Raw genomic sequence first — 25,528 nt, 5'->3', positions numbered from 1 at the left:
ATCCTAGACTCTCTGGACCCTATTTTTAGCTTCCTTTAGGTGATGTGTCAACTGTGCAGCTTGATTTAGGGCATGTCAGTGTGTCTTTGCTATCATAACGATGGGAAAAGTACCTTGCGTGACTTGAAAGGAGCACAAGCCATGTACTAATTCTCTTAATTAATCATGGGTGTATTTTTTTGTCATATGCCATTCTCTTTAAAAAAGAAATCTGGTGTAAAATGGACTTTTGGTGTAGTAAAACATGATAAAAGGACGTACCTTTGATTAATAGCACACCTCCTTTCTCCTAAAGGGTTCCGAGATCCAGAAATTTTAACAGTTTGTCCAAACACCCATCAGACTGGGTGACATGGGGTATAATTTGGCCCGATAAATCGCCTTTTCCTCTGTTAATAACTTAAAAAGTGCACCGTAACCTTATTAAAACCATAAATAGTCTATGTATGTATATATCTATGTTATTATCAACAGAAATATGGCAGCGCACAGAGTTGAAGCTAGCATTGTAAAATGTTTAAATAAGGTTCTTGGTTAGATGTTTTGGTTTGCTCAAAGTGGATGGTTTTGAAACACTATAAAATAAACATTTTTTTTTTGTATTTGTTTCATTTTGACAATATTGACTACAGTTTAAAATATGTTGCAAATCGTCATTTTTACAGGTAGTTTTTTTAAATGAGGCTGTAAAACTAATACGAAATGCACAATGAAGAGCGGAGAGAAGAGATATGAGAAAGCATCTGCTTTACTGCTGTCTATCTATCCTAGAGAGTGCAGTAGGCTACATCACAGTGCTCATCTCTCACAACTGGAAAACATTACAGTAGCATTGGTTTGTCAGGGCTTTTCTTTGAAAAGAGAAAAAAAAGAGAGAGAGAGAGCAGACTGGCATTGAACTGAGATCCTCTACACATGTTCTTATTTTATTCAGGGTGCCTGGTTCCCTTTTGACAACAATACCCGATTGTCCGAGCTCTTTACCGTGCACTGTTAATATTCACAAAGTGATTCTTAGATTTCAGCAGGAGCAGCAGCTGGAACTGCGTCTCAGGTGTTCCGTGCTTCGAGGTCTGCGCGGTCTTTCTCTTTGCTTCCACGCTCCAGGGTCATGTTTTCAATATGGCGGAATGCTTCTGTGAGAACAAGGAATTTTACTGAGCGCGGAGGCATGTGTGCTTTCTTTTCTCTTCATTTGTCCTCCTCTTTTTCCTCCTCTATTTATTTGCTCCAGGTCAGCTAAAGGCAGGCCACATAGGGTTATATAATATTCCTCTGGTATGGAGCGGGGAGCTGTGGAACAGTGTGTGAGGTGCAGTGTGAGCGGTAGTGCAAGGTATGCTGTTTAAAAAGCCTAACAGGACAGGAGCTTATTGGAAGCATATGTGAGAGATTGCTACTTGCTCTAATTTCTCCCTCTCTTCTCTCCTTACATCACATTTTTAGCCTTATTCTAAAAGCAGATTACGAATTAGTTAAGTTCAGTTCAACTCAACTCAATTAACTCAATTCGATGAACTGATTAAAGTGTTTTATGTATTTAGCGTGAAAGTAACGTTTGAGTAGAGACAGTAGACAGTAGCAGTGCAGAAGTAATCCCTCTGTTTTGGGATTACTAGGCAGTGCGTTGTCCTCTCTCCAGGTTCTGACAGAGAAAGAGATGCCAGGAAAAAGTGATAACAGAAAGAAGAACATCAGGTTTCGCTCACTGATTTAAGCAGCAGACAGACGGATATTTCAGCTCCCCCCTGTGAATGGAAAGAGAGCTGTAGTTGTAAACTGATTGTTTTGCATTTCACCTTCGGAGCACTTCTTCTGGCAGCATGGAATCGACACTGACATGCCAAAAGTCAGTCATGGGATTGCAGGATGTTCATTTATCTTGAAGTGTAACCTCAGGGGATGGTTCAGGAACATCTACACCTGTAATAATTGTGAGATGTTGTCTTGTATGGGAGGGTAAATACTGGCCAGCATGCTCATGGCAAGGTGATGTGACCTAGCATTTTTTTTGTGTGTGTGTAACGACTGGTAGTGGGTGCCAGATGGATGAGATATAAGATTTCCAAAGTTGTGCAGGCATTTAACATTTAACATTCCTCATTCCACAATTTCACCTGTGTATTACGCTGAAAAAAAAAAGATACTTTGGGCCAACCTAAAAAAATAAATACTCTAATTTGTTACCCCTAAATATATTAGTTTTTTTTTCAATTTATATTTATGATTTAGTTAGAATCTTACATTTTGATTTAAAATCAATCAATATATTATTTAACCAAGTACCAAAAAGTTATTTAAAACAAATAATAAAGATGATTTATAATATTTTTTATCTGGACTGTCATGGCTGGACAGGACTCAATACACGCGCTGATGCAGATAAAACGTGACTTTATTACATAAAGGGGCAGACAAAGCCATAGTCAGACAAAAAATATATCATCAGGGGCAAACAACAGCAGACAGGATATAACATACAATAGTAGAAAACAGTCCAGAGGTCAAACACAGGCAGGCAATATCAGAGGGCAGGCAAAAATCATAGTCGGTGAACAAAGCAAGGTCAAAAACAAGAGATACAAAAAAAGGCAAATGAAACACGTTGTATGGGGGAAAACCATCAATACTCAGCAGAGCACATGTGATGTGTCATGTGATCATGAGTCAGTGTAGTTTCAGTGTGAGGTGCATCCTGGGCAATGGAGTCCGGAGGCTGCAGATCGCAGGTAGAGCAGAGTGAGGGAGAGACTGGAGCTCTTACAGCGCCAGGTGTAACATAGACAAACTGAGAAAAAAACAGAAATCTTATTTTTTTTCATTAGACCAACATAAAATGCTCTTTAAATTAATGACATGGTTGTTACACTTTTTTCAGTGTAAAACAATGTCTTAAAAGGCATCACCAACCACAGTGGACAGCACAGAGGGTAGTAATGATCGTGACTGGCTGCATCTGGCTAGAATTGTCCAAGCAAATATAGCCAGGCCTCATACACATATCTTGCAGTTTTGTGCAGTGTTCTTTAGCGTCCATGGGATGCAGTATAATAGTGCATTTAAAAAAATTGAATATCATTGAAAAGTTACTTTTAAACTTTATTTTAATAATTCAGTTAAAAATGTGAAACTTGTATATTGTATATGATCTATTTTAAGTTTTTTTTATTTCTTTTATTGTTGATGATTTTGGCTTACAGCCAATGAAAACCCAAAAATAAGTGTCTCAAAAAAAAATAATAATATGTAAGGCCAATTGGTACTTTTGCCAGTGTGGGCAGTGTGCCAAGTCCTGCTGGAAAAAAGAAATCTGCATCTCTATAAAGGTTTTCAGCAGAGGGAAGCATGAACTGCTGTAAGATTTTCTGGGAAAACAAAACTGCACTGACTTTAGACTTGATAATAAAACACAGTGGATCAACACCAGCAGATGACATGTCTCTCCAAACCATCACTGATCATCAGTATATTTTACATTTCATTTGAAAATCAGGGGTCCAGAGTCTGGAGGAAGAGTGGAGAGACACACAGTACAAGCTTGTCCTTTCTTGGAGAATGTTTTTTTTATTTTTATGAACACCCCAGGAGACCTGTCTGGTGTTTTAAAGACGCTCTGACCCAGTCATGTATCTTTGCTTAATTCTATTCTGCTTCAACTAACAGACGTTCCTGTGAAACATTTCTCAAGTGGGTTGGCCCAAAAGTTCCGTGGAGTCCCTGGATTTAGAGCAGTAGAGGCCTGCTGTAATGAAAGGATAAGAAAGCAGAGCGGATGTAATTGCTGAAACTCATAAAAGCATCGTAAAATGAAATAGTTTGTTAGTTTTTAAGGATCAACAAAAGTTTATGCCCTTTTGCTGTTTTATGTTTTTATTCAAACTGAGTTTTCTTTTGTATGTGTGTGTGCAGTTTGAACGGTCTGGATGGGTTTCTGCTTCTTTTTTGGCCTCGTTTGCAAGTGCATTCTCTCAGTCTGGTCAGCAATAACAATAGTTTCATGTCTGCTGGCTGCCTCGCCGGGGCCGATGCCTTGCTTCTGTCTGGTTGTGTGAGAGAAAGAAAAAAAGGGGGAAAAAGGAAAGTCTTTATGTAAACAACCCTATGTTTTTCCCTATGAGTGCTGCTGGATTCTTGAGGTAGAGTTCTTGACCACAGTCTCTGACTGAAGGCTTGGGTCTGAGCTGGGTCTGCAGATGAGAGCGAGAGAGAGAGAGAGTGAAAGAGAGAGAGAAAGAAAGAAGAAGAAAGACCTGCAGCCTGCAGACAGCACACTGGAGGAAATACCACTGCTGCTTTGCTTTAATAAAGACTTCAGAGCTAATATTGCTATTTTTGGGCAAATCCGAGGAGGACTGGCTCCTGTCTGTGTGAGGTAATGAATGAATGTTGATTCACTCTGAAAGAGGGCATTCTGACATGCTGTTGTTGGAGGGGGGAGGAGGGAAAGTGTTTTAAAGGGGGGTTACTTTGACTTTAGACTTTTTGTGTGGAATTTTGAAGGCCATCTGCAGCCAGTCTGTTGTCTACAAACTGTCGAGTCGTATTAATTTGTATTTTTGTATCTGAAATCTGATCTGAAATCTGTAGCAGCTGCAGTGGTCTGAAGTTCCCTCTGTTTTTTTGTTTTTGTCACTTATTTAAAGTAAAGCTGATTTTGGGAGCATGCTGATGGCTTTCATGTGACCTAAAGCAGTCTTTCTTCTTCACCTGTTCATTTATATAATAGACTTTTATCAAAATACAATGTTGTTCTGTGAGAAGTTGCTTTTGTAGAGAAGCCCAGAAGAATAGGAATTATAAAAAAGATGGAGAAAGAAAGAGAAAGAGAGTTTGCCTAGTTTTTTTTTTGCAATGCTTTCTGGAGTCCAAGGTTCAATACAAGAGTGAGATCTGGGAAGTGTTTTTTTTTTTTTTTTTAGAGCTGATGCAAACTGGTCACATCTCCAAGAAAATGGAAAAGGACATGGGTTTGTAGCAATTTGTAATGATAATGACCAGTAGGAGGTAACAGTACTGGCAGGTTTTGCAATAGTTGTGTCTCACTGATGGATTTGATTGCGACGTTTAGAAGAAGATTAGGTTTAGGTAGAACTGTGATCTATTGGCAGAGCAGAGAGTTTTCATTGGAAGCGAAAGGAATAACTGGCATAGTGAGGGATTACCAGGAAATTAACTGGCACAGCTCTGTGAAATAAAAAAAATTAAAGTAATCAAAAAAAGACTTTTCTGCCGATGGGAACGGATCCGAGAAACAGATCTCTCGCCACTCTCAGCATGCGCACAGGAATCAAGGAAGTAAAGCGGGAAATGGAGAGGGAAATGTCTCCCCGAGCGAGCGAGTGAGCGTGCCGCTGTTGATAATCAGTAACTCTGTGGTTAATGATGAAGGCTGCTCTTATCGGCACTATCGGACTGTAGCTGAGCCTGTGTTCGGCGCTCAGGGCCACTGTGGTCTGAGGACTGATTATGTTTGCCTTACTGCTGTCTCTCCAGCCACCCTGTTTTAATTACAGTCTGCAGATTCAGTCCGTTTCACACACCCAACTGCTTCCTGTGGTCGCCCGTAACAAGACTCAGACAGGAAAACCTTCTTTTGTTGTTACGGTAAATGATACTGTGATAATGTTCATTGTTTAGTGCCTACAGTCACTTTTTAAAATCAAATCCAGTTGCATCTATGTTTGTGTGTGTGTGTGTGTGTGAACTGGGTGTAGAGCTGTTCGGTAGGGTTGTGGACCTGTGTATGATGTGACTAAATGGCTATTTAATAAATGGCAACATATACAAAAAATACAATTTTTATAGAAGTTATTTGTGGTCAGTATACGGTAACGAAAGTGACCATAATTTGATTTTCAAACAAAAAGAGGTCACTGGTTTATGTATGTCCATTTTCTTTATAGCTGTTTATATGCTGTGGTAAATTGGCAATGGTTGCATGTGGATGCAGGTGTTTCAACTACAAACCAGTCATGCCAAAGGAGATAAAACTTAAATAAAAGTGTTTTTTTGATATGAATGCACTTTACCTAGAGCATTAACTAAAACAAATTAGTCAATACAATCAAAATACAATCAAATGTAATTACACAAAAAATGTGAACAACTTTTATTGTTCAGCTCAAGTTCCATTAGTCTGCTCAAAGCAGCTGTTGTTAATTTTTTCGGCTACGCATGTGGTCATCTAGTTAATTAATGAAAGTGCAGTATTATACTAGAACACTAAAATAATAACAATAATAACAACCAGACTGTGAGAGTTTAGGGTCTGTAACACTCCTGGAATGCTGTTTAGGGTTTTACTTATTTATTGTATTTTCCGCATTATAAGGCGCACCTAAAGTGCTTTAATTTTTCACAAAATCGTCAGTGCGCTTTATAATCTGGTGCGCATTATATATGAATTTTACCAGTCAGGTATTAAAGAGCAGTAAAGCCACTTCGCTGAAGTACAGTGTTATAAATGAGTTTTGGTGAAGTTTCTTTGGCATCGAGATTCGAGACTGAAACAGTATTAGCAATAGCTCCTAACTGCACTAAGTGCTAACTCTTTCACTGTTCAGAGGTGAGTATTACCAGACTGTAGCCTGCTGCCAACCCCGGATAGCACTGCTGGAACAGCATTAGCGTTACTCGCTAGCCATGCTAGGCACTAGCTATTTTGCAGTACAGAAGCGAGTATATCGGACTGTAGCCTGCAAGTTTTACTGTTACTGATAAAACAGTGTAGCTGCTAATGATAATGCTGCTGCACCCAGCCTTAGTGGAAATCTGTAAATCTAAGCTTACTGTAAATAAACCGTTTTCAGAAAAGGATTCTGTGCAGATTAACATCCAGCTCATTTGACTTGAAAGAAATTTTTTTATTTTTTAGAATTACAGTTTTGTTTATTTAACTTAGCTTAGCTTTACAGGTCTCACCACCCAGTGGCAAGACCTGCTGAATTAGAAGGGAAACATGGAGACACCTCTGTTCCTTACTAGTGTCACATAATCTGCCTTATAATCCGGTGCACCTTATTTATCAAAATAGACCAGAAAATAGACGTTTGTTGATGGTGCGCCTTATAATCCAGTATGCCTTAAAGTGCAAAACTCCAACATTGTGAAACATTGTACTAGCGTGCACACATTGTACTAATAAATCTGGTGTTTGTACAGCTTATTTGACTCAGGTGTAATGTTTTTCGTAAGACCCAGTATGCGGCAACCATTGAAGCAAAAGCTGATGTGAAGACCCTGTGTATTTTACATGATTTAGCCTAATTTTTTGATCCCAATATAATAACTTATCTTAGGAAAGGAAGATAAACTAACACCATAAAAAATAATTAATGGTTTTTACATGGTGACACATCGTTTTTTCATTTAGCCAACCGCTGCCATCAAACTATGCTGACCCTTCCTGTCCTCTTTCTCTCTGTCCTCCTGAAGGTGCGCGGTTGTCCAGAACCTCAGGTGTGTTGGTTTAGGAATGGAAAAGCTGTGATTGCCGGAGGCCGATTCTCCATGGAACAGAGCGCACGCGGGACCTTTAGCCTGCTGGTTGAAGGAGTACAGGAAGGAGATGCAGGACGTTACACCTGTGAGGCTGTGAATGATGCAGGCAGCCGACAAATGACTGTGGAGATAATCGTGGAAGGTACATCATTACATTTATTAAAAAATTCTGATGTAGATTAAAAAGCGCCAGTGTCTATATAAATAGGCTTTACAATAAATAACACAAAAGTATAAACTAAAATAATTATGCATATTAAATAATAATACATATAGTCACCCACTTTGAAGGGAATGACCTAATTCAACAGGCCATTTAGTGCAGTAAGTGCAGTAAATGTGTCTTAAATGATTATGGTACAAAGACACCTGTCTGGAAGGTGTCTAGACTAATGAATACAAAAAAAGAAAATTTATCATGAAGAAATTGTAGGAGTGTAATGTAAAATTTGGCTCAAACTGTGCGACAATGAGAGAGACTACTGAGAGAGACAAGAAGAGTTGATGCTGCCACCACCATGCTTCAAAGTGAGAATGTAGTGTTTGTTGTGATGGGCAGTGTCTGTTATTCACTTAACACTGTAGATATTACCAGAAATTGTCCACAGATATATATTTTTATCTATTTCTAAAAGGTCATAGAAACACTTTATGTGCTTTTTGCAAAAAAAAAAAAAAAAGAAAGTTATTTAAGCTTCTCAGAAACGGACTAAATCTGACCTTTTTCGGTCTTGTTTGCCCTGTTTTACCAATTCCACCCCTGATTTATTGTGATCCTTTAACGTCATTAACCCATAAATGGACGTTCACACCTAGCTGATGCTTTTGTGAGCTGATGTAGGCGAGCTTTGTTTTGGCCGAATAACTTTCATACCACAGAGAAATCCCTGAGTGTTCTCCAACGGTCCCGCCACAGCTAGGCTAACGAGCTCCCACACTTTAAGGAGGGAGAGAGTGTGTTGGCAGGCGTCCCAAGCTTTATTCATTTAGCCTGACTAAAGTAGGGCCTGATGACAGAACACACGTTTATCCCTCACAGACCTGCTACCTTGATACATGACCCTGAACTACACCTAGTATAGAGTGAGCTACAGGGTAGCTGATACAGTACGTGAGCTACAGAAATCTGAGGCATGGGCACTGCATTAAAGGAGAACTCCGGTGTCAAATTTACTTTAGGTGTAGTAAAAACGTGATAAAAAGTACTTTTTTGATTAGCCCACCATCGCTCTACTACAACTTCCTGAGATACAGTAATGGTGTGCTTTTTGCCAAACACTCTTTAAACCAGCATTTTGGGGCATATTTTACCCAGATAAATCACTTTTTACACCGTTATCCAGAATCTAAGTAGTTCCACACCTCTTTGGCAGAATCTGGAGAGCCCTGACATTTAAATCGAGGCATTGATAACTTTTTAAAAGTGCACAAGAAACTTTTTAGAAAGCACTGATTACATCCTATAATGCTAGCTTCAGCTCTGAGCGCCGCCATCACTTTACTGATAATGACAAAGATATATATACAGTACATAGACACTGCATAGCCTGCCTCCTGGCTATGCAGAGTCTATGTATGCATACTTCTGGAGCTGAAACTAGCGTTATATTATGCAAACAGTGTTTTTTAATAAGCTTCTTGTGCACTTTTTAAGTTATTTATGCTTAGTTTTAAATGTCAGGGCTCTCCGGATTCTACCAATGAAGTGTCGTGCTACTTTGAGCCTGGATAACAGTGTAAAAAGTTATTTATCAGAGTAAAATATGCCCCGATACAGCCATTGTAAAGAGTGCTGGGCAAAAAGCACAAAATTACTGGATCTCGGAAAGCTCCAGGAAAGCGGAGATGGGCAATTCAACAAAGCTAAGTTCTTTTTATCATGTTTTACTACACGAAAACTCAATTTTACACCGGAGTTCTCCCTTAGGAACACTGAAAAAAAATGATGAGTAAAATTTACTTAAAAAATGTTTCGCAAATTCCTGCATTTGTTTTTTTAAGTAAATTTAATTTCAGATAAATTTAAGTAACTTCAACTCGGTTTCAAAAAAAGTTACATAGAGTAAATGACTTCATTTATACAATATTACTCAAATAATTCATGATACATAATATATTATCATTCCTGAAATTTAAATATTTTTAGTTAAAACACACATTAAAATATTTACACAGTCTCAGGTTTATTTTGTAAACAGACCAAGTCTCACTGTCTCAACATGTGGATACCATGTAATACATTATTTTAGTATAGTATATAGTATATTATGTATCATAAATTATTTGAGTAATATTGTATAAATTAAGTAATTGCAGTTAGGTAATATTGTATGCAGAAATTATGTAAAGGTTACTAAAAGAAAGGATTAATTCAGCAAAAAATAAATTAAGTAAAGTTTACTAAAAAAAAGGATTGACTGAAGTTCAGTTCACTTAAGTCTTAAAACTAAGTTGAAGTTACTTAAATTTATCTGAAATTAAATTTACTAGTTTACTAGTTTATTAGTTGCGAAACTTATTTTTTAAAGTAAATTTTACTCATCATTTTTTTCAGTGAAGGAAGCATGAAAATACAGACCTTTGGATTGGAAACCCCGACCGCACTGTGCCGAACAGGATGCAGTTTAGGCACATTTTAATACCAGCTCCACTGCTCTTTGTTATTCAGCTTAGCGAGTTAACATGCAACCTCAGCTCTGGAAGCTCATGATTACAGCAGGACGTAGCTGAGAAACCAGCATTTCTGCCTGGCCTCATTGAGAAGTCGGTACGTTCCTCTTCCTGCGGCGAGGCTGCGCTGGCACTGTCCTCCTGCATGCACTCCATTGCATTCCTGTGCAAATACTCCAGCAGCTGTGTCTGAGTGCTTCCGCTGCCGCAATGCAGCTCACACTGACTTTATATTAGCCATGAAATAGCTGCTTGGCACTGCAGTTTACATCCAGAGTCGGCGTAAACACATGCCTGCTTACAGGACCACATCTGCCCTGATTTACACCACCGTAAACATTCACCGAAACAGCCAAAGCCTCCTCAAATAGAAACATGCACGGGGCAGTGCATGCATTCTGCAACTGGTGGCATAAACAAGGATTGAGGTCATGTTTGAAGAGAGCAGCTGAGATGTGTTTTTGTGTGTTTTTGTTGTTGGTTGAACTCGTTCGCTCTGTGATCTGTTTTCTTGTGCATTCATGTTTCTTGTTCCTCACTCAGAAAATGCAGCGAAGAAATACAACCTGCCCTCTTCCAGTAAAACAGGGTAAGGGTTCTGTTTTTGAATTTGTTTAATCATATTGAGTTCTGGCATGACATGATAATCTGTTTTGCTTGCATGTGGAAATGGCATAGTTACTTTGTAAAATGTTTTTTTTACCTGATTTCTGATTACTGATTACTCCTTTAAAAAGTAAATTAATTGATTTTAAAAGTAATAATTTGGATTACAATTAAAGTTATCATTTTTTATTATGTCTAATTTGTCTAATTATGTCTAATTTCCAGCAAGAAAAAAAGAAAGAGATGCATTTCTCTTCTTTCTCCATTGTTTAGGTTTGTGTGGCTGTGTGGTTTTACATGTGATTTGTCTTCATGCTAAAAAAATTATTAATTTGTCACATAGACCAGATGTCACTTCCCAAAAAAATGCAAGAAAAAGCAAAAATGAGGCAGTGATTTGAATAAGTAATTTTAATCTTATCCTAGTACTGGATTAAAAAAAAAAGGAACTTGTTCGATTGATTACCCATTATTATACCACAGTTAGTTCCGACCCTGCAATCTGATTGGCTAAGAGGCGTTTTATGAGTGCCTTTATCAGCCGGTACTCCACCACAAACAGGTAACCCAGCAATGATGCAGCGCCTACAAACCAAACAGCACAGCTACAAACAGAGCAGCAAAGGAACTATTTTAACTTGTGTAGTGTTTATAAACACCTCTTTACCTCAAAATATTTAAATAAACAGTAATAATGTAACTGTGGTATAATCATAATAATAAACTCGAGGTTCGTGCTATAACGTGTAATACTGTGCTGATCTACGCCACTCTGCCTCTGGTGTGGAGTTATGCTTAACTGAAAAAAGTGGTCAGATTAGAGTTACTGACATCCTTGCTTGCATGTGAACTTTATTCCAATGCATTCCTTGTGATAACATTTGTACCCCATCGAACGTTTGTACTCCATTGTCTCTAAATAGCCATGACCTGTCCGCAAGAAGACAAATTCTGTTTACTTTTGGTCACTTTATATGACCAGTATCTGGATTGTATTCTGATTTTATTTAAAACATGCACTTTTAGGGCACTTAGTACACTTGGTCAAATATGTCTCCAGTTAGTGAGGCAGAAATCCGATTTTTTGTTTGTTTGATGAAACATGCAAACCCACTCATTGTGCAGAAATTATTTATTGGAGTTTGGTTGTCAAATGTGTATTGGGGAAATGGATGTGTCCCCATGACTTTTAGAACATTTGCCTCAAATCCATCTCAGACCATCTCCTGGAGTGGTTTTTATGATCAGATTTGTAACTGGTATAAATATGTCTTTTTGTGTGTGTGTGTGTGACCAGGATAAAACCTTTACATGGTTTTATCCTGATTAGGGCTGTATATCACAATTTGTCATCAAAAATTGCCTAAAAAAAAAAAAAAAAAAAGGCAAAAGTGCTCTAAAGTCTGACTCTACTTCAAAAGATTCATCCACACTTCCTTTTCCTTCAAAGTGTCAACACAACCAATGTGCTGAAGTCTTTACAGTGCTCTCTCTCTCTCTCTCTCTCTCTCTCTCTCTCTCTTTCTATCTCTCTCTCTGTCACAGAGAAACTACCAGCATTTAAATAAATGAGTCATGATTTTAATTCATTTTTAAGTGCTTGACACCACTAATATAAATATATTTAATGTTGCCAATCTAATGCTGTTTATTTTATTTTACAATTAAATATCTATTAATACATGTTTAAGAGCATGTGCATTGTTTGATATTGGCACTGGTGATTTTAATGTTTTTGTTTGTTTCAAGTAAATAAAAATATCTTAAATATAAAGTTTCCATTAATATTTTGAGCAACCAATTATTATCCTTTAAGAAGCACAAATACATGTTTTAATAACACAATATTGATTATTATCATTATCATTTAAATCATAGAAATGATTGTGAATTAATGAAAGAGTGAGCATTTTATGCTCTTATTTAAAATTGAATGTAAGCACAAGTAATGCTGCTGTTTTTGTTCTTAATAAAGTGCCACAATCAGTCTCATTGTTTGTTTGTTCCAAAAAGTCTCAAGTCTCTCATGGTGACAGTATGAGAATAAGATTACTTATATGTTAAGTAATAAGTATGTTGTGTGAGATTTTCATAATTAGCATTTCTTTTGTAATTTTTATATGTTATAGATTTTTAATGTTCTAATTAAGTATTGTAAGTAAAAGTATTGAAAAAAAAATATTTTTGGGGTATCAGTACCAAATTTAAAGTAATGTATTCGTACTGGTATTGAACATTTTAAAATGATACCCAGTCCTAATACTCAAGACACATAAAGTAAATAGAATCAGAGTGATCTGATCAGGTGTCAGATCTGAAGACACCATCGTGAACTCAAGATAATGCTGCTTGCTGTGGTGTTGTGCTATGTGTTAAACTTGGCTTATTGTATGTCTTCTTAGGGGTCGCTTAGGACTTCCTGTGGTGGAGAACAGACCCAGTATCTGGGGTGAAAGCCCCCCAAAGTTTGTGACCAAACCCTCTCGCCTCTACCTGAAAGTGGGGCAGACAGGGAAGTTCTCTGTAAAGATCACAGGACGACCCCAGCCTCATGTCCAGTGGCTGAAGGTGAGACAGTGGAATAAGACACATGTATTATTATTTTTAAAATGGTGTCCGAAACTGTGAATTAACATTGGTATCATTTACACTCAAATTCAAATATGTGTATTAGATTTTTCTGTTGCTGAAAAAATTGTGTTTTACTGTAGTATTGAAATTATTTTCTATATTCACTGGTTTTATTTCTTTGTAAGGGTGATGAGGAGCTCCAGAGTTCAGATCACTACAACATGTTTGAAAGGTCTGGGCTGCACTTCCTAGAGATCCTCTGTGCATGTGCAGAGGATGCTGGGATATACACCTGTCTAGTGGCCAACAGCGCGGGTAAAGCCTCCGCTACAGCAGAACTCACAGTTCAAGGTATAGAAAATATTTTTATGATTTCATTGTGAGATATTAAAAAAAAAAAGTTAAAAAAGTAGATTAAAGTACACTAAGCATTATTATGCTATAGTGCACTAAAGTGTACTTGTAGCCACATTATTAACCAGTATATTTAAAAAGTGCTAAAATGGAACAACTTTTTTTGTATTTCTTATATTTTAATTGTACAAAAATAGTACAACAAATGTCTTACTTAAATTGTGCTAAGTGTACTTAACTGTACTAAAATGGAACTATTTTAAAATAGACTTAAATAACAAGTAAACATTTAACCTTCATGTATGTGACCCCATATTTTAAAAATGCTTACAGTAAAATTATAATACATTTAATGAGTATTACAACTGTATCACTATTATACACCAGGTATATTAGAAATGTACTAAGAATTGATGTAAAATATATTTACATTAAAGCACACATATGCTTTTTGCTCATGTCTTTTGTAAGTAAAACACTTATAGTATACTTTGTTGGGTATAAAAATATATTTTAATATACTGTACTACAATTTTAGCATGTTACAAATTCACTTTAAATTGTATGAATGTAATAATTTAATTTACTTTTTAAAATGATATATTATATGACATATTGTACTTTAAGTGAACTACTGTAACAGCTGTTTTTAACACACTTTGCTAAAAATGTACAAAAATATATTTGGAAATAAGTATTTTAGAAGTATACTGAATTACATTGAACTAAAAGTGTAATTCATAGTAGTCTATTTGTTTTTAAATAAAAGTATGATCAAAGTTTACTTTCAAACATTTGATTAAAGCATAATATTAATGTACTTTTAATATATTTTAAGTAAGTACATAAATCTGTTAGTAGAATTACAGCATACTTAGACATTTCTCAATATGTTTTAAGTACAATTAAGTATATATATATTATATATATATATATATATATTTTACCCCTTTGAAGCTTCCCCTGGGGAAGCTGATCAAAGCTACATCATTTAAATATATATACATTTTTTTAGCTTTTCCATTTGTTACTTTATTTCAGACTGTGGTTTCTTGACCAATATATAATAAATATTTTATTTTTTTTATTTTAAGGTTCAGAGAGTGAAGAAGGCATGTAAGTACATTTACAGCATATCCTGATATTATTATTAATATTACTGCAACAATGCAAACCTTAACCTTAAAATTAGGAAGAAGACTTCCTTTTGTAAACCTTCTTCCTTCTCAAATCTTATCTTTCTTCATGCAGAACCAAATCGTCACCTTGTGATCTCCGAGAGAGCGTTCCAGCTGCCTCTCCTGCCATTAAACACACCAGCAACGGCCTTATCAATGACCAAAGACCTGTCAGCACATCTACGTGGACTGTAACCACAGAGACGCACACAATGGTGACCACCATCGCTGCACCCAAAGACAATCTGGCAACCAAGTCAGAGATACGCAGAAGCACTGTGACATCAGCACCGCAGCCCACTGAAGAAGCCAGAGAAGAGGGGTCAGCAGCAGGTCAGCGGAGATCAGTCAGCTCCATGACCCTCAGCAGTCCGCAGATGAAGACAAAGAGCAGCAGTTCTGACTCCAGCAGCAGGGAGACAGAGAGAGATGTGGAGGCAGAAGCAAACAGATCTTCAGGGAGAAGCCCAGTTCCCGCAGTGGTGGAGTCCAGCCGAGAGGCCCGCAGACTGGCCAGAGAGAGCCGGCTCGAGGTCCTGTCAGCCCCACCCAGCTTCGACTCTCAGCCTCAGAGCGAGGAGGTCACTGAGGGAGCAAAAGTCACATTTAAATGCCAGGGTAAGTATATACCGGTACTGTCTTTGACTGATCTGACTGTTCCCTTAAAGCAACACTATGTAGCATTTCAGAGAAATCTGATGTGAAATTGACTTGAGTTGTAGTGAAACATAATAATGAGTAGGAACTTTTGTTGAATAGCCCACCTCCATTTAATCCCAGCATTCTGAAATACAGCGCTTTTAATTGATGCTCCCAACAGGCTTACAATGCTAGTGATAGGGCCATAAAATTACCCGTGCAAAGAAATCGCTATTTGTACACCATTAACAAGCTCAAAGTAGTTCCATACTTCATTGTTAGAATTTAGAGTGCCCTGATATTTAAAATTATGCACTGAGATCTTTGAAAGTGCACAGATGAAAAGACGTGTAAATACACACAGTACTTTTAGGTAGTTCTCTGGTGCTGCCATCTTGAAATTAAGTCACAATAAGTCGAGTTAAGATGGGGGAACAGATTGCAAAATTTATTCACTAAAAATGCATTAATTTCATGCCATATCTGGGGCAAAAGAAGGTTCGTACTCACTACAGCCTAAGTCAATTTTAAAACATATTTCTCCTTTAAAATAACAGCTTCAAAATCCTTGAAATACTCTATATTTCATCTTTAAGTATTGCAACTCTGCGCTAAGCAAGCAGGTGAAGAGTTGAGTGAGCTTGCATAACATTAAGTAAATTAAGTTATATTTGTGTAAAATCCTCCTGTCCACATGCTTCTTTTACTTTTAGTGATTTTTCTGTATCTCTTAACTTCTTAACTTGAGAAATTTGTGCCGTTTAGAAATCCCTCAAGCCATGAATTTCACTTGTGCAACTGTAGAGGGATCCCATAAGCAGACAATGCCAGCTCTCTGTAATGCTGCTTAAAAGGAATTGTTTAGCAAATGTATTTAAATATACACATTTTTTCAATTTATTACACATTAGAATGGTTCTTTATGCTTGTACTGATATTGCAATGCTAATAATAATTGTAGAACCGATTAACAATACATAACAGTTTGTGCTTAGATTGGGCCCCAAAAAATCCAGCTTGACCCAGATTGAGCCTGTGCACGTTCTGTCATTATGAGCCTGAGTCTGATTTAAACCTGACATTTTTTTTTAGAAAGTAGAGCATTAAAAATGAGCTTTTTAAAAAGATTTTTGGGCTGTCTGAATGAGTGAAATATATTTAGAATTATGTTAATTAACATTGCAACACTGAAGAAGCATAGACCTATTATTTAAGATTTTCTTTTTTTGAGAACAGCTACACACAGCCCTGCAAGTCAAGTGCAGTGCATAATCCGGACAACTGGAGGAGCTCACGTTTGTGTGAGCCCCAGAGCTGCGTGAATAAAACATTCTAACTTTTTAGAATGTGCAACTTTTTTTTTTTAACAAAGTTTGATTTGTTACTTTGCTATATTGTTATTATCACGCCGTAGCTTTTTATACAATAAAAACAGCATTTAAAAACAGACGCCTATGTCACAGACTATATTTTGAGCCCGTCCCGACTCGGCCCAAGAAAAATGGTGGGAAATGTCGGCCCGACCTGGACAGCATGTTCAAGTGACCTGTTGGAGAGTTTTCACAGCCCTCAAGGTTTTCAGAATGTAAATAACTTAATTTACTACAGAGAAAAAGGGTTTTGTATCAACTGCACTTGTGTTTCATATGCAGGACTGGATCTGCTTGTTAAATTGTTTCAAATAGACTTGCTTATATTTTATTAATTTTATGTAAAATTATGATAAAGAAATCATAAAATATATTACAATAAACTTATCACTTATTACAATAAAACAATCACAATAAACTTACAATAACCTTTTTTTTACATATAATTTTTGACAATTTGCATTGGCTGTGTATTGTTTCCTTTCCACTGTATCCATTACAGATTACAGTTCCATTCTGTATGCTGTTGCCATACATAAAATAACTAATTTTTTTTTTTTTTTTTTGGGATATTTTTGCACAGTTTGAGATTAGACCACTTTGATCATGGATCATCACTTATTTTTCATATATATTTCCATTTTGTATTTGTGCCAGAGGGTTAAAAGCTTAAGAAGTGCAACAAAAATAGAAAATGCATTAAAAAATTACATTTTGCAGAGTACATTAGTGTATGTTATACATGTTACGCTCAATTTCTGATGCATTCTCATATATCTGAATAATAAATATATAAGTTTATTAATACAAAAGATGATGCATCACCTAATGTTCCACATTTGAAAGCACATCATCAGTCTCTTGTGGAGCTGCTGAAAGGAGGATAAGTGGAAAGTGTGTGTGTGCCCTCAGTGTCTGGTTGGCCGGTTCCTGCTGTGAGCTGGGTTAAAGACGGCGCGGCGCTCAGACAGAGAGAGGGGATCAGCACTCAGCAGGAGGGCAGCCTGCATCTGCTCTGCATGGACAATGTACAGAAAGCAGATGCCGGCCAGTACGCCTGCACTGCTACCAACAGCAGGGGAAAAGTTACCTCCAGCTGGACGCTTACAGTGAAAAGTAAGTGTGCTGCATCAGAACATCAGAGCGGTGGTGCTGCCTTTCAGCTTACACTGTAGTAGCTGCAGTAGTAGCTTTATTATTTACGTTTTTACTAAGTAACCTTTTAGTATAGGGCAGCAAACAATGACTGCATTACACATCAACAGCAAATAATGCATGACCCTAGAACAATGTGCAAATCAGTCGAATAAATTATTATAGTATTTATTTAAAATTAAAAGCTTAGCTGTATTCTTAACAGCAAATGCACAGATGTAGTTATGCATAGTACAGTAAGTAAAAAAAAAAACCTCCTGATCCACAGACACCTGCATCCACATGAACGGGTAGCCTTCTTGTCAGTCATACATCTTTAATATTCATTTATTGTCATTTATTTTTATGAATTAGAGGATTTTCCATCCATTTTTAGCACATCTGTTTGCAGGTCAGCAATTCAAAGTTCATCTGGTAGTCAGCAGAGAAGTAAGGGGGCTGAATTATTAGCTGTGAATTTCTCCCCACTTGGTTCTGGAATGTTCCATAGTAACACTGTTGTGCTTTAGCTCTCGGGGTGTGAAGATATTTCAGCCCATTCAGGACTAACTCATCTACCACCTTCTCCAGGAGAATGAATAACATCTGTTTTCTAATACCATCTGTATAAATGCTATATCAAACCGCATGGGACTGAACTGCATATGGAATTTAGAAGGTGTTAAGATACATTTACGCCTGTGTATGTTGAATTGTTTTCCATGTAATATACAAAAGTGTCCATTCATCCCTTTTAGGGTGTACTCACACTAAGCACAGTTTGGTTGAATGGTGCTGGAACACAGTTCTGTCTTGGTTGAAAGCAATTAAATCCTCACAACTATAGCAAAAATTCCGTCATCTTGTCATGGCTGGACATGACTCGGACACACACAGATGCAGTTTAATAAGAACTTTATTAAACAAAGGTTGGGCACAGAGAGTAGTCAAAACTAGCAGGGTCATCACCAGTAAACAGCAGCAAGAAGGAGTAGACATACGAGAAACCAAATGCGAGATCCAGTCCAACGATCATGCGCAGCCAGGCAATAGCAGAGGGCAAAAAACGGAAAATGCAAAAAACAAGGTTGAAAACAAGAGAGCTAACAAAGGCAATGGGATAACACTTAGAGTGGAAAATCCAACAATACTCCGTGAGGAGTAAGTGAAATGAATGTGTATATACACAACAGGTGCAATCAATATTCAGGTGGTTAGCTCCCTGGTAGTTCCATGTGCAGTGTAATGTGATCGCAGGTAAAGCTGAGTGTTGTAAAGACAGGAGTGCCTTCAGCGCCAGGCATCATACATCTACTGTAAATCCCTATTCAAAGAGTAGATGATGTTACTACAATAAAAAAAACACCTGTATCATTAAAACCCTCAGATCAGCACACTGACATGCCAGAAGTCATGGAATATCAGTATGTAAATTGATTATGAAGTGTTAGTTCAAGGGATGGCTTGGGAATGCCCACAGCTCTGAGGTACCACCCACAGTGGACAGCACAGTAGGTAGTAATGACAAACAAGCAGCTCTGTCAGATATTACATCTATGTTTAATACAGGAAGTCCCACCCGCATATCGTCGCTGTCCAATGAAAAAAAGTATCTTTATTTTTGTCGATTTTTAGTTTACCACATTATTTGAACACAAAAACTGTCCATCACTCTCTGTCAATTTGTTATAAATGATGAACCAATACAAATTCTCCAAAATGACCTGAAATAAACTAGTTTTACATTTTTTTACGGTTGCGGTTTTTAGGTTTTGGACAGTGACTATATTCTGTTCTTTAGCTTCCACTGGACAAAGTCATGGGTAAAAGTGGCAAAATCATGGGACATGATACTATTTACTGTCTCATGATCTGTGGCATGTCAGTGTTTTTCTACAAGAAAAAGAAAGATAAAAAATGTGTTGTTATGAACAGAACGAGGATCATAACCAAATACTCTACATGCTCATTTCTGTTTGAATTGGGGTCACGTTCCAGTATAATAGCAGCATGTTGCTGTTGGATGGGCGTACTAGGCTGCATGCTGTGTTAAGCTAACAGAGAGGGGATGTGGCTGCTTGTTCAGTGATAACTGGGATGAAATCGTTTAAAAAAGAAATTTGATGAGATTTTAATATGGAATCTGGGAGCAGGATACGGCGTGTAATTATATGCTTTATTTAAAAACCTTTTGACCAAATAGAGGCCTGGTGCCTTTTATCGCAATCAGACTGCATGCCTCGATTGGCTCATGTACAGTACTTTCATATCTCACATTCTGAGCTGATTTTTGCTGGATTTAATCCATATTTTGATGCTGAGAAATGTCAGTGTGGTTGTGCCATCTACTGGTGAGTGTAAATGCATGCAATTAAATGCTATGTTTTTTCCACCCTGTGTTTTGTGTGTGTGTGTGTGTGTGTGTAGGTGTGCATGTGGAGGGGAAGGCTCCAGTGTTCAGCAGTGCTCTGAAGGGCTGTTCTGTGACTGAGGGACAAAGCTTCACTCTGCAGTGTTCAGTGGAGGGTGTGCCCCAACCTACCATATCATGGTTACTTAACGGTAAGGAACTAGATATAAACTGCAATGACATGGCTGGATAAATTGATTACGAAGTGTTATGCCAGGGCACGGCTTGGGAACGCCCACACCTGTATAAGTAGTGAGGTGTTAACTTGTAAGCCTGGTTGAACCATGGGTAGCATGCTCATGGAATGACAATATGAATTATTGCATAGTTCCAGCATTATCGGAAAGTGGGTGCCAGATGTATGGGACCTTCCATTTTTGAAGCTGTACAGGCATTAAACATTTCTCAAGCCACAGTGTCACGTATGCTGTGGAATAGTGGGTGGTTAATGATTGTGATCGGCAGCACCTGGCTAGAAGTGTAGAACTGTGAACAAGCAAGCAACTTTGGCAGAAATCACATTTAAAGCATTCAATGCAGGAAGCCCCAGATGCATATCCCACAGGCCAGTGCAGTGTCCTTTCTTTACCTTACATGGTATGCGACCAAGTCCTTAGAACACAATACTGTCCCATAACTTTTGGCCGTGACTATGTATTTATGCAACAACATTATTACTGCTTAAAAACACCCTGGTCAGCTGGTTAAATTGGTTAAGTGTTTTAGCTTAAGCATACACAGTTTAACCAAGCTAGTCAACCAGGTAGTGATTAAGCTTTGTACCTTTCAGGACCAAACTGATAGACCAACAAGGTGGTTGGGCAGTAGGACCAGTGTGCCCATCATATTTAATGAAAACATACGGTGCTGGTCAAATATTACGCTGTTCAACAAGATTAACCAACTTCCTTACCAACATACAGCACTGTGGAGAAGTATTTGCCCCATTAAGATTTATTTTGTTTTTGTTTTTTTTAACAAACATGTTTTAATAACAGACAAACATAACCTAAGTAAATAAAAAAAAATCAGTTTTTAAATGATAAGTTTATTTATTAGGGGGGAAAAAAAATCTATCCAAACCAACCTGACATATGTGAAAAAGTAATTGCCTCCTGAACCTAATACAGTAAATTGGTTGTGCACCCTTGGCAGCATCAACTGCAGTTAAGCTTTACCGATAACTGGCGATGACACTTTCACATCTCTGTGAAGGAATTTTGCCACAATGGATAGTTTGGCATCTCAATCAAATTTTGACTATTCTACTCTAGAACCTTAATATTTTTTTGAGCCTTTATGTGGTGGACCTGCTAGTGTGCTTCAGCTCATTGTCATGCTGCAGAACCCAAGTACGCCTGAGTTCGAGGTCATGAACTGATGGACGAATACTGTCCTTCAGGATTTTCTGGTATAGGGAAGAATTCATGGTTCCATCAATTACAGCAAATTGTTCATGTCCTAAAGCAGCAAACCAGCCCCAGACCATCACACTACCACCACCATGTTTGCCTTTTAGTCCACAGAACATTTTCCCAAAGTCTTGGGGATCATCAAGATGTTTTTTGTTGAATGTTAGATGGGCATTTGTGTTTTTTATGGTCAGCTGATGGATGGATGTCATTTTTTCCCTGTATCTTTCTTATTATTGATTCATAAACACTGACCTTAACTGAGACAAGTCAGGGCATAAAAAAGTATTTTTTTATGCAGTCCACTGTGGGGTGTTTTCATCTAGATTGACCAGATTTTCCTCCACCTTGACCATCGAAAGGCCACCTTAGACCATCTAAAAACCACCTACCAGCAAAAAATGGTCTTAAACCAGTATGGCAACTCAATATTGGTTTATAACTGTCACAGGCTGCTAATGTTATACTATTTCTCATCCAACAGAGGGCAACAGTGCCCCCCACATCCCTTACACACTGCCCAAATCCATTTCCAAGCACCTCATTAGTGTGTTGGATCTGTTCAATGTTGTTGTTTAGGAATCCAAGGCATTACAGCGGGGAAGAGGGGCATTTCTCATTTCTAGGAATTTCTGAGACATCCTAAACACAACCAACAGTGCTTAGTCAGTGCCTGCTACTGCTGTACAGCAGGCCTTCTCCAAAAATGTCCACAAATGTTCACAGACCCCACTGATTTATTTTTTAACAAACGCAGTCCAGCTGTTTAAAATTTGAGCACATTAGCCAAATATGTACAATCATATGTATTTCATATAGGACATAGCATAGCATAGGACATAGCATATATTTTCTGGCTCATATCAACATTTATATTGGCCAATGGATGCTCTAGCTATTTATCAGTGACCTGTAGGGGTCAGCAGACCCCACTTTGAGGTGTATGGCTACCACAGGACTACCACAGGGTAGGTCGAACCCCAGGAACCTAGAGAGGTATGTATGTGGATGTGTTACTTGTCCAGTTCACAGTGTGCAGCTCTGTACAAGGTCAGCATGTTTGGGGCCCGCCCACTGTGAGGGGCGTGTGCGTGTGCTCGTGTGCTTATTGTCCAGCTAAAACAGAGTGTGTTTATTTTCTGTCTTGATCTGCTCTCCACGTGAAATGGTCTGCTCAACACAAACTGTTTAACGACGGCTTTCTGAGAAAGGAAACCCAGAGATGACAGATGCTTTTAAAACAAATGCAGTTCAAATGCATTTTTATTACTTGAATTATTCAATTATTTCAAAAGATCTGTTTCCATTATAGTGGGCAGCTAAAGAGCTTAAGAGTGCAATTGAATCTGCTCCAAAAACAACATGGCATCCCTTCACGTTCTCTTCTGCTGTGGCTGTATTTATCATTACAGTACTGCTAGGCTGCAAAGTAAACAGTGCTGTTTGGTTTGGTCAGGGGCTGCAGCTTAATTAATCAGCTCCATGGTAATTTATTGAGTTGGCTGTTTGGACAGAGGGACATTGTGCCCATATCATAAAGCGTACACAGAATGTATAGAAACATGTTGACAGAAATAAATCCGGCGAGCCTTTGCGTCCTAAGTCTTTCATTGATAGCAAGTCCATTTGAGCAATGGATCATGCACTGTTTCCACAACAGTATTTCCATGCCTCATAAAACGCCACCGCGAGTCTTTGGTATGCACATATCTGCTGATTTTATTTCGCCAGCCCAGGATAACAGAAGGCAAGGACGTTGTGGTACCTTCGCTAAAGCAAGAGCCGTGTTGATCCCCGATGAGTTCCTGGGTTTCCTCTATAGTTGGAAGGCTGCAGTTAAACCCATTGAGCCAATATGAGGCCCTAGAACCATATAAAGGAAAAACACGCTTCACTCACTCTGAAATATTACACTTGGCTGGACTTGGCAAGTGTTTGCAGTCAAAAGCAGACATCTGAGAGCGAAAGCTTCTTGCACTGGCCTGATCACAAATTAGGCTACCATCCATCAGCCTGGACGAAAAATAGAAATAAAAAAAAGATCTCAGGATTCGAAAGATTTGAGTGTTCCCTTTTGGAATTCAGGGGTGGGTTTCCCAAAACGTTTCGTAATGCTATAAGTACTTCATAACCTTTTATTTATTAAGAACATTCTTAAAATTACAAGTGTTTTTTAAACTTGGTCTTTTTATCTTTAATACTGCAGCTGTCTTCCTTTGGCCATTTTTGGCCATTTGTTTAGAAACATGGAGTGGTTGGGATATCGTATTTTTTTGTACTGTAAGGCGCACTTAAAATCCTTTAATTTTTCCCAAAATCATCAGTGAGCCTTATGTATGAATTTTACCAGTCAGGTATTAAGGAGCAGTAAAGCCACTCTGCTGAGGACAGCGATATACAGGGGTTTCGGTTTATTTCGGTTTATTTCTGGAGCAGAAATACTATTAGCTGCTAAATGCACTAACCACTAGCTTTTTTGCCGTTCAAAGGTGAGTATTTTTTAACCTGTAGCTTGCTGCTAACTCCGGCCAGCACTGCTGGAGAAGTATTAGCATTATCCGATAACCGCACTAAGTTCTCTTCAGAGGTGAGTTATCGGACTGTAGCCTGCGTGTTTATCGTGTTAAAATAAGCTACGTGGGACAAACTGCTAGCTACTAACGCCCTGGCTTACCGGAACTCTCAGGGTTCTTTAGTGTAGCTCTATAAGGCGGCATTTGCCGCTAACTGTGGCTAGCACTAGCAGTTTGCTGCTAATGCTCCTTAGTGGCAATCTGGAAATCTAAGCTTACTGTAAATAAACAGAAGTTTTTAGTTGATAAATCTGTGTAGATTAAAATCCAGTGCTTGTTTAAATAAAAAAAATGTTGTTTTAAGAATTACAGTTTTGTTTACTTAGCTTAGCTTAGCTTAGCTTAGCGAGACCTGCTGAATTAGAAGGAAAAGCTGGCGACATCCCTGTGTCTTATTAGTGTCGCATATTATGCCTTATATTCCGATGTGCACCTTATGTATGAACATAGACACTAGAAATTAGACGTTCTTTGATAGTGCATCTTATAATCCGGTGTGCTTTATATCATGAATTTTTTTTTTTTTTTTTTTTGATTAGAAACTCCACATATTTAGATCTAAATAAAAACCTTCCTCACCCTTCTTGTCCATTTTCTCATGCTTTTCTTTGACTGCCCACCTAAATGCTTAAGTTCTGATCTTTCTGTGTTAAAAATTGATATTGATAGAGTTCAGTAGCACGTATTTAAGTGGCCCAAATCAGAACTGAAATATCGGATTCAGTATGTTTTTTTTTACCGTTCACACTGCCATATAGCTAACACATCTGTGTAACATATAAATAAAGAGATATGGGCCATGTTTACCTTTACACCTTTACCTGTAAACATATTCTAGGAGGGCTTTTGGGAAACACTTATAAAATTGCTGTTTTTAAATTAGTTCAGCATTAAAGTTTGTAAATTGCTAAGAATTTTCCATTTTGGTAAACACACCCTGTAGTGTAAAGTTTTTTATCTCCTGTCAGTTTTTTCATTGTGAATTTGTCTATTTTCACTTCAAGTGTAAGTGGAAATGTTAGTTCTTGTTACTTTGTTGTCAAATGAGTAGATGATGAGTATCGATCAACTGTGGAAGTAAGTGTGACGTATCAGTGAACATCTGCATGTT

At 37.8% G+C, this 25,528-nt stretch overlaps 1 protein-coding gene across 1 annotated transcript in view; it reads left to right on the top strand.

Annotated features, from left to right (window-relative positions):
* The window catches only part of mylka (myosin, light chain kinase a), a 103,480-nt gene that overhangs the window by 33,859 nt on the left and 44,093 nt on the right, over positions 1-25,528 (top strand). Inside the window, exons 3-10 of the mRNA XM_007253492.4 lie at positions 7,435-7,642; positions 10,714-10,759; positions 13,179-13,344; positions 13,533-13,698; positions 14,796-14,817; positions 14,953-15,497; positions 17,801-18,004; positions 20,450-20,584. Of these exons, the coding sequence (XP_007253554.3) occupies positions 7,435-7,642; positions 10,714-10,759; positions 13,179-13,344; positions 13,533-13,698; positions 14,796-14,817; positions 14,953-15,497; positions 17,801-18,004; positions 20,450-20,584 (1,492 nt within the window). The remainder of the gene's footprint in view (positions 1-7,434; positions 7,643-10,713; positions 10,760-13,178; positions 13,345-13,532; positions 13,699-14,795; positions 14,818-14,952; positions 15,498-17,800; positions 18,005-20,449; positions 20,585-25,528) is intronic.

This window comes from Astyanax mexicanus, chromosome 11 (genome assembly GCF_023375975.1).
Source record: "Astyanax mexicanus isolate ESR-SI-001 chromosome 11, AstMex3_surface, whole genome shotgun sequence".
In the NCBI taxonomy this organism is placed as follows: domain Eukaryota; kingdom Metazoa; phylum Chordata; class Actinopteri; order Characiformes; family Acestrorhamphidae; genus Astyanax; species Astyanax mexicanus.
Note: the sequence above shows the minus strand (reverse complement) of the source record. Positions and strands in the feature narration are given on the sequence as shown.